Source organism: Dendropsophus ebraccatus, chromosome 9, assembly GCF_027789765.1.
Source record: "Dendropsophus ebraccatus isolate aDenEbr1 chromosome 9, aDenEbr1.pat, whole genome shotgun sequence".
Classification (NCBI taxonomy): domain Eukaryota; kingdom Metazoa; phylum Chordata; class Amphibia; order Anura; family Hylidae; genus Dendropsophus; species Dendropsophus ebraccatus.
The window spans coordinates 2,095,580-2,105,527 of NC_091462.1; the positions used below are offsets into that span (position 1 = coordinate 2,095,580).

At 47.7% G+C, this 9,948-nt stretch overlaps 1 protein-coding gene across 4 annotated transcripts in view; it reads left to right on the forward strand.

Annotated features, from left to right (window-relative positions):
* The window catches only part of LOC138800552 (C-X-C chemokine receptor type 2-like), a 65,002-nt gene extending 59,161 nt beyond the window's left edge, over nucleotides 1-5,841 (forward strand). For 2 of the 4 annotated variants that reach the window (XM_069982314.1, XM_069982312.1), the window contains exon 2: nucleotides 4,166-5,841. In XM_069982314.1, coding sequence (XP_069838415.1) covers nucleotides 4,171-5,214 — 1,044 coding nt within the window. In that variant the 5' untranslated portion in view covers nucleotides 4,166-4,170 and the 3' untranslated portion in view covers nucleotides 5,215-5,841. Of the gene's footprint in view, nucleotides 1-4,162 lie in introns of all 4 variants that reach the window. The other 2 variants (XM_069982313.1, XM_069982311.1) reach the window with 1 other exon arrangement.
* The last annotated feature ends 4,107 nt before the right edge of the window (nucleotides 5,842-9,948 follow it).

Here is a 9,948-nt window from a genome sequence, read left to right on the forward strand (position 1 = left end):
TGGACATGCCAGGTACAGCGCCCCCACTGTTATATGGACATGCAAGGTACAGCGCCCCCCACTGTTATATGGACATGCCAGGTACAGCGCCCCCCACTGTTATATGGAGGTGCCAGGTACAGCGCCCCCACTGTTATATGGAGGTGCCAGGTACAGCGCCCCCACTGTTATATGGACATGCCAGGTACAGGGCCCCCACTATTATATGGACATGCCAGGTACAGATGGGAGAATACTTTACAGCAGGAGACATCAAAGAAAGATGGGAACCCCAGAACTTACCTGGTCGCTGACATCTAAGCCAGTCGTGTGATCGCCTCTGTCTTTCCTAACATACCTGTTAATCATGTCATCTACCAAAAATGGCTCCTAACCCCAGAAAACCTGCCGTAACATCTTTGCCACTAGGTGTCTCCCTTTTCTGCAGTCTGGTGTCCATTGCCTGTTATGAGAAATGTTTCCTTAGTAGCAGGTATGCCAGGACAGAAGAGGTGGTAGCAGGGCTTCTTGTTATATTCAGTAGAATGATAGAGTCTGGACTGGGTTCCTACTGTTCCTGTCATCTATAGTAGTAGAGCCAGTGCATCAGTAACCCCTTCTCCTCCATGTCATCTATAGTAGTAGAGCCAGTGCATCAGTAACCCCTTCTCCCCCATGTCATCTATAGTAGTAGAGCCAGTGCATCAGTAACCCCTTCTCCTCCCCACATGTCATCTATAGTAGTAGAGCCAGTGCATCAGTAACCCCTTCTCCTCCCCACATGTCATCTATAGTAGTAGAGCCAGTGCATCAGTAACCCCTTCTCCTCCCCCACATGTCATCTATAGTAGTAGAGCCAGTGCATCAGTAACCCTTTCTCCTCCCCCACATGTCATCTATAGTAGTAGAGCCAGTGCATCAGTAACCCCTTCTCCATGTCATCTATAGTAGTAGAGCCAGTGCATCAGTAACCCCTTCTCCTCCCACATGTCATCTATAGTAGTAGAGCCAGTACATTAGTAACCCCTTCTCCCCCCATGTCATCTATAGTAGTAGAGCCAGTGCATCAGTAACCCCTTCTCCTCCCCATGTCATCTATAGTAGTAGAGCCAGTGCATCAGTAACCCCTTCTCCATGTCATCTATAGTAGTAGAGCCAGTGCATCAGTAACCCCTTCTCCATGTCAACTATAGTAGTAGAGCCAGTGCATCAGTAACCCCTTCTCCATGTCATCTATAGTAGTAGAGCCAGTGCATCAGTAACCCCTTCTGCTCTATGTCATCTATAGTAGTAGAGCCAGTACATCAGTAACCCCTTCTCCCCCACATGTCATCTATAGTAGTAGAGCCAGTGCATCAGTAACCCCTTCTCCTCCCCATGTCATCTATAGTAGTAGAGCCAGTGCATCAGTAACCCCTTCTCCATGTCATCTATAGTAGTAGAGCCAGTGCATCAGTAACCCCTTCTCCCCCACATGTCATCTATAGTAGTAGAGCCAGTGCATCAGTAACCCCTTCTCCTCCCCCACATGTCATCTATAGTAGTAGAGCCAGTGCATCAGTAACCCCTTCTCTCCCACATGTCATCTATAGTAGTAGAGCCAGTACATCAGTAACCCCTTCTCCATGTCATCTATAGTAGTAAAGCCAGTGCATCAGTAACCCTTTTTCCCACATGTCATCTATAGTAGTAGAGCCAGTGCATCAGTAACCCCTTCTCCCCCACATGTCATCTATAGTAGTAGCGCCAGTGCATCAGTAACCCTTTCTCCTCCATGTCATCTATAGTAGTAGAGCCAGTACATCAGTAACCCCTTCTCCTCCCCCACATGTCATCTATAGTAGTAGAGCCAGTACATCAGTAACCCCTTCTCTCCCACATGTCATCTATAGTAGTAGAGCCAGTACATCAGTAACCCCTTCTCCATGTCATCTATAGTAGTAAAGCCAGTGCATCAGTAACCCTTTTTCCCACATGTCATCTATAGTAGTAGAGCCAGTGCATCAGTAACCCCTTCTTCTCCCCACATGTCATCTTTAGTAGTAGAGCCAGTGCATCAGTAACCCCTTCTCCTTCCCACATGTAACCTATAGTAGTAGAGCCAGTGCATCAGTTACTCCTTCTCCTCCATGTCGTCTATAGTAGTAGAGCCAGTGCATCAGTAACCCCTTCTTCTCCATGTCATCTATAGTAGTAGAGCCAGTACATCAGTAACCCCTTCTCCTCCCCATGTCATCTACAGTAGTAGAGCCAGTGCATCAGTAACCCCTTCTCCTCCCCCCATGTCATCTATAGTAGTAGAGCCAGTACATCAGTGACCCCTTCTCCTCCCCCACATGTCATCTATAGTAGTAGAGCCAGTGCATCAGTAACCCCTTCTCCTCCCCCACATGTCATCTATAGTAGTAGAGCCAGTACATCAGTAACCCCTTCTCCTCCCCCACATGTCATCTATAGTAGTAGAGCCAGTGCATCAGTAACCCCTTCTCCTCCCCCACATGTCATCTATAGTAGTAGAGCCAGTGCATCAGTAACCCCTTCTCCTCCATGTCATCTATAGTAGTAGAGCCAGTGCATCAGTAACCCCTTTTCCTCCCCCACATGTCATCTATAGTAGTAGAGCCAGTGCATCAGTAACCCCTTCTCCTCCATGTCATCTATAGTAGTAGAGCCAGTGCATCAGTAACCCCTTCTCCTCCCCCACATGTCATCTATAGTAGTAGAGCCAGTACATCAGTAACCCCTTTTCCTCCCCCACATGTCATCTATAGTAGTAGAGCCAGTGCATCAGTAACCCCTTTTTCCCCACATGTCATCTATAGTAGTAGAGCCAGTGCATCAGTAACCCCTTCTCCATGTCATCTATAGTAGTAGAGCCAGTGCATCAGTAACCCCTTCTCCTCCCCCATGTCATCTATAGTAGTAGAGCCAGTGCATCAGTAACCCCTTCTCCCCCACATGTCATCTATAGTAGTAGAGCCAGTACATCAGTAACCCCTTCTCCCCCACATGTCATCTATAGTAGTAGAGCCAGTGCATCAGTAACCCCTTCTCCTCCCCACATCTCATCTATATTAGTAGAGCCAGTGCATCAGTAACCCCTTCTCCTCCCCACATCTCATCTATAGTAGTAGAGCCAGTGCATCAGTAACCCCTTCTCCTCCATGTCATCTACAGTAGTAGAGCCAGTACGTCAGTAACCCCTTCTCCTCCATGTAATCTATAGTAGTAGAGCCAGTGCATCAGTAACCCCTTCTCCTCCATGTCATCTATAGTAGTAGAGCCAGTACATCAGTGACCCCTTCTCCCCCACATGTGTACAGTTGGTGAAGGTCCTGTATACCTGTACTGTATAGTTCGGGGGTCCTGTATACCTGTAGTATATAGTTGGTGCTGTATACCTGTGATGTATAGTTGGTGGAGGTCTTGTATACCTGTAGTTTATAGTTTGAGGGTCCTGGATACCTGTAGTGTATAATTGGTGGAGGTCTTGTATACCTGTACTATATAGTTCGGGGGTCCTGTATACCTGTAGTAAATAGTTTGAGGGTCCTGTGTAACTATAGTATAGAGTTGGTGGAGGTCCTGTATACCTGTAGTGTATAGTTTGGGGTCCTATATACCTGTAGTATATAGCTGGTGGAGTTCCTGTATACCTGTAGTATATTTGGGGTCCTGTATACCTGTAGTATAGAGTTGGTGGAAGTGCTGTATACCTGTAGTATAGAGTTTTGGGGTTCCCGTATACCTGTAGTGTATAGTTTTGGGGTCCTGTATACCTGTAGTATATAGTTGGTGGAGGTCCTGTATACATGTAGTGTATAGTTTTATGGTCTTATATACCTGTAGTGTATAGTTTTGGGGTCCCAAATTTGGGGTCAAACGGTTCAGGCGTTTGGAAGTCTATAGAGGACGGACGGACAGACAGACAGACAGACAGACTATATCATATTCTTTTTCTTAATATTACTATTATTATTATTTTATATTATTATTATTATTTATTATTATTAATATTATATGATACTGTTATTGTTATATTTATTATTATATCATATTCTCCTTCTTATTATTATTATTATATGATACTGTTTTTGTTATTATATTTATTATTATATCATATTCTTCGTTTTCTTATTGCTTCTCTTATAGTAGTAATTTTTACCTTGTTTTTCCGGATCAGCAGACAGGATGAGCTATCACGTTGACCTCAGTGGGTACACAGACTCCTCCGAAGCCACCTTCATCCCTGATATTGACACGGCCCCCTGCATGGTTTCGTCACCCATCAATAAGTACGTCATCATGGTGATTTACGCCTGTGTTTTTTTACTGAACATTGTGGGTAACAGCCTGGTGATCCTGGTCATCTGCTACAACAAGCTGAAGAGGTCGTCCACGGACATTTACCTGCTGAACCTGGCCATCGCCGACCTCCTGTTCTCCGTTACGTTGCCCTTCTGGGCGGCCTATCAAGTCAGCGAGTGGGAGTTCGGCATCACCGCCTGCAAGATGGTCTCCATCCTGCAAGAAGTCAACTTCTACAGTGGTATCCTCCTGCTGGCATGTATAAGCGTAGACCGCTACCTGGCCATCGTCCACGCTACAGAATTCTTCACCAAGAAGAGGCACTGGGTGAAGTTCATCGCCATCGCCATCTGGATGGTCTCCTTTGCTCTGTCCCTTCCCACCATTTGGTTTCGAGACGTGTTTCTGACCCCCAGGAGAGGACTTGCCTGTCACGAGAACCTGGAGGAGAACACGGAGAGCTGGTTGATTAACGTTCGGATCGGCCGCCACCTGATGGGCTTCTTCGTGCCGCTGCTGGTCATGCTCTTCTGTTACGGATTCGTCATTAAAACCCTTTTCCAGACCAGAAATAGTCAGAAGCATCGCGCCATGAAGGTCATTCTGGCCGTCTTTTTCGTTTTCCTGACCTGCTGGTTGCCCCACAACATCACTGTCATTGTGGACTCTCTCATGAGGACGAGACACATCAACGAAACCTGCGTCCTCAGGAACCAGCTGGACGCGGCGCTCTCTGTCACCGAGGTCTTCGGCTTCACACACAGCTGCATTAACCCCATCCTCTACGCCTTCATAGGACAGAAGTTTCGCCACAGTTTCCTGTCTATCCTCGCCAGTAAGGGATTTATCAGTAAGGACAGGCTGTCCAGCTATGGCCGGAGCCTCTCCGTCATGTCCTCGTCAGCCCACACATCCACCACCATCTAGAGCTGTCAGTGACAACAAGACTGACAGTCACTACTGAGAGAAAAGGACAAAAACTTACAAAAAACAATGTCACGTGATAGTCAGTCAGACATCAGAGTCGGGTCTATTATAGTCAGACATCAGAGTCGGGTCTATTATAGTCAGACATCCGAATTGGGTCTATAATAGTCAGACATCAGAGTCAGGTCTATTATAGTCAGACATCAGAGTCAGCTCTATTATAGTCAGAAATCAGAGTCAGGATTATTATAGTCAGAAATCAGAGTCGCGTCTATTATTAATAGGTTCCCCACCACTGGTGTAGAGGGCCTGGAGTAAGTAGGAAGGATGATGAAACAATAAGGATCCTAATACAAACATTGCAGATATGAGTTATATATTGAAGATGATGGTCTGGGTTAAACAGAGTAGAAAAGAGAATGGGAATGACTCTGATCAGAGAAGACACCTGTAAATCACTGGATGTAACTGCACTGTAATCACTGGATGTAACTGCACAGTAATGACTCGATGTAACTGCCTGCAATCACTGAATGTAACTGCACTATAATCACTGCATGTAACTGCACTGTAATCACTGCATATTAAGTCGCCATGTGGTAGTCATTTCTCAGACAGGTTGATAAATCTTGGCCTTTGTCTTGTAGCAGTGCTGTCTTTGGCATATATATATATAACAGAAAAAAAGGAAAAATTGGCCGCACATCTATGACTCTATTCACACTGCAGGTTGCACGCTGCTCGTGGCTTAAGTACAGACAAAAAACAGAAAGTGCAACAGCGACTGAAGGGAAGGGGTCAACCCCATGAATGAGGGCCCCCGGTGCTCCATTCTGACCCTGGGTGGGACCATACAGAATGGGGGCTGAGGAGGTTCCAGCCCTTGGACTCCGGTCACTGCTCATGTAAAAGCTCAGCGCTTCCCCCTCCTGTAATACTCTGTGCTGCTGTAGGATGATAATATTACCATACAGCTCTACAAAGACCCCGGGCTGCCGACTGCAGATGTCATCGCTTCTCTAATCATGCCGACTTGACCCCATTACAAACGCTATGTAATTCCCACGTAGACGCCGCCAGACGATCTCTCCGTGTTCTGGGAAGAGACGCTTTACAGAGTTTGGTAATTTTATCAGGGTTGAGGAGGAGGTCAGTCCAGAGCGCGGCGGGGGGCTGCGGCTGGGTGACTCCATCCTCCATACTGTATCTGAACCCCAGATCTGACTGGCCTCCCGCCATGAGCCAGAACGCCACCGTCATATGTAAAACAGTCAGAAGTGGCGGAGAAGCTGTAAGAAAATGCAGTGCTTGCTGCTGGGATAAGAACAGTGTCAGGAAGGAGCCGACCATGCAATAGACATGAAGGAAATGCATCAACTGAAGTTTGCTATGGGGCCCAGCCGTTTCTAGTTAGGCCTCTGATGCGGACACTTATACATCTTCAGCTCTGCTGCATGGGGGGCAGAGACTGCGGCCTAGGCCACATTCTGGACACCCACACCAGCTCCATTCATTTCAACGTCTACTAGTGAGTATATTGCGTCCATTTTAGGGTATGAAGGTTTGATGGGCCGCTCAGGATCAGCGTGTCACATGAGTATTGGTGCGGCTGTCACACACGCACACGTCTCAGGATCAGCGTGTCACATGAGTATTGGTGCGGATGTCACACATGCACACGTCTCAGGATCAGCGTGTCACATGAGTATTGGTGCAGCTGTCACACATGCACACGTCTCAGGATCAGCGTGTCACATGAGTATTGGTGTGACTGTCACACATGCACACGTCTCAGGATCAGCGTGTCACATGAGTATTGGTGCAGCTGCCATGCACACGTCTCAGGATCAGCGTGTCACATGAGTATTGGTGCGGCTGTCACACATGCACACGTCTCAGGATCAGCGTGTCACATGAGTATTGGTGCAGCTGTCACACATGCACACGTCTCAGGATCAGCGTGTCACATGAGTATTGGTGTGACTGTCACACATGCACACGTCTCAGGATCAGCGTGTCACATGAGTATTGGTGCAGCTGCCATGCACACGTCTCAGGATCAGCGTGTCACATGAGTATTGGTGCTGCTGTCACACATGCACACGTCTCAGGATCAGCGTGTCACATGAGTATTGGTACAGCTGTCACACACGCACACGTCTCAGGATCAGCGTGTCACATGAGTATTGGTGCGGCTGTCACACATGCACACGTCTCAGGATCAGTGTGTCACATGAGTATTGGTGCGGCTGTCACACATGCACACGTCTCAGGATCAGCATGTCACATGAGTATTGGTGAGGCTGTCACACACGCACACGTCTCAGGATCAGCGTGTCACATGAGTATTGGTGCGGCTGTCACACATGCACACGTCTCAGGATCAGCGTGTCACATGAGTATTGGTGCGGCTGTCACTCATGCACACGTCTCAGGATTAGCGTGTCACATGATTATTGGTGCGGCTGTCACACACGCACACGTCTCAGGATCAGCGTGTCACATGAGTATTGGTGCGGCTGTCACACACGCACACGTCTCAGGATCAGCGTGTCACATGAGTATTGGTGCGGCTGTCACACATGCACACGTCTCAGGATCAGCGTGTCACATGAGTATTGGTGCGGCTGTCACACACGCACACGTCTCAGGATCAGCGTGTCACATGAGTATTGGTGCGGCTGTCACACATGCAAACGTCTCAGGATCAGCGTGTCACATGAGTATTGGTGCGGCTGTCACACATGCACATGTCTCAGGATCAGCGTGTCACATGAGTATTGGTGCGGCTGTCACACACGCACACGTCTCAGGATCAGCGTGTCACATGAGTATTGGTGCGGCTGTCACACATGCACACGTCTCAGGAACAGTGTGTCACATGAGTATTGGGGCGGCTGTCACACATGCACACGTCTCAGGATCAGCGTGTCACATGAGTATTGGTACAGCTGTCACACATGCACATGTCTCAGGATCAGCGTGTCACATGAGTATTGGTGCGGCTGTCACACATGCACACGTCTCAGGATCAGCGTGTCACATGAGTATTGGTGCGGCTGTCACACATGCACATGTCTCAGGATCAGCGTGTCACATGAGTATTGGTGCGGCTGTCACACATGCACACGTCTCAGGATCAGCGTGTCACATGAGTATTGGTGAGGCTGTCACACATGCACACGTCTCAGGATCAGCGTGTCACATGAGTATTGGTGCGGCTGTCACACATGCACACGTCTCAGGATCAGCGTGTCACATGAGTATTGGTGCGGCTGTCACACATGCACACGTCTCAGGATTAGCGTGTCACATGATTATTGGTGCGGCTGTCACACATGCACATGTCTCAGGATCAGCGTGTCACATGAGTATTGGTGCGGCTGTCACACATGCACACGTCTCAGGATCAGCATGTCACATGAGTATTGGTGCGGCTGTCACACACGCACACGTCTCAGGATCAGCATGTCACATGAGTATTGGTGAGGCTGTCACACACGCACACGTCTCAGGATCAGCGTGTCACATGAGTATTGGTGCGGCTGTCACACATGCACACGTCTCAGGATCAGCATGTCACATGATTATTGGTGCGGCTGTCACACACGCACACGTCTCAGGATCAGCGTGTCACATGAGTATTGGTGCGGCTGTCACACACGCACACGTCTCAGGATCAGCGTGTCACATGAGTATTGGTGCGGCTGTCACACACGCACACGTCTCAGGATCAGCGTGTCACATGAGTATTGGTGCGGCTGTCACACATGCAAACGTCTCAGGATCAGCGTGTCACATGAGTATTGGTGCGGCTGTCACACATGCACATGTCTCAGGATCAGCGTGTCACATGAGTATTGGTGCGGCTGTCACACACGCACACGTCTCAGGATCAGCGTGTCACATGAGTATTGGTGCGGCTGTCACACATGCACACGTCTCAGGATCAGCGTGTCACATGAGTATTGGTGCGGCTGTCACACATGCACACGTCTCAGGATCAGCATGTCACATGAGTATTGGTGCGGCTGTCACACATGCACACGTCTCAGGATCACACACCCCTCATACATTGCACTTTTTCCCTTTGCAGAGGTTTTTTTCCTATATTAACCCTTTAAAGACAGAGCAAATTTCGATTTTTGCGTTTTCGGTTTTTCCTCCTTGTGCATAAAAGGCCATAGCACTTGCATTTTTCCACCTAGAGACCCACATGACCCCTTATTTTTTGCTCCACTAATTGTACTTTGCAATGACAGGCTGAATTTTTGCATAAAGTACACTGCGAAACCAGAAAAAAATTCAAAGTGTGATGAAATTGAAAAATAAAACGCATTTTGTTTATTTGGGGGAAATGTGTTTTTACGCCATTCGCCCTGGGGTAAAACTGACTTGTTATATATGTTCCTCAAGTCGTTACGATTAAAACGATATGTAACATGTATAACTTATATTGTATCGGATGGCCTGTAAAAAATTTAAACCATTGTCAACAAATATACGACACTTAAAACCGCTCCATTCCCAGGCTTATAGCGCTTTTATCCTTTGGTCTATGGGGCTGTGCGAGGTGTCATTTTTTGCGCCATGATGTGTTCTTTCTATCGGTACCTTGATTGCGCATATACGACTTTTTGATCGCTTTTTATTACAATTTTTCTGGATTTGATGCGACCAAAAATGCGCAATTTTGCACTTTGGGATTTTTTTGCGCTGACGCCATTTACCGTG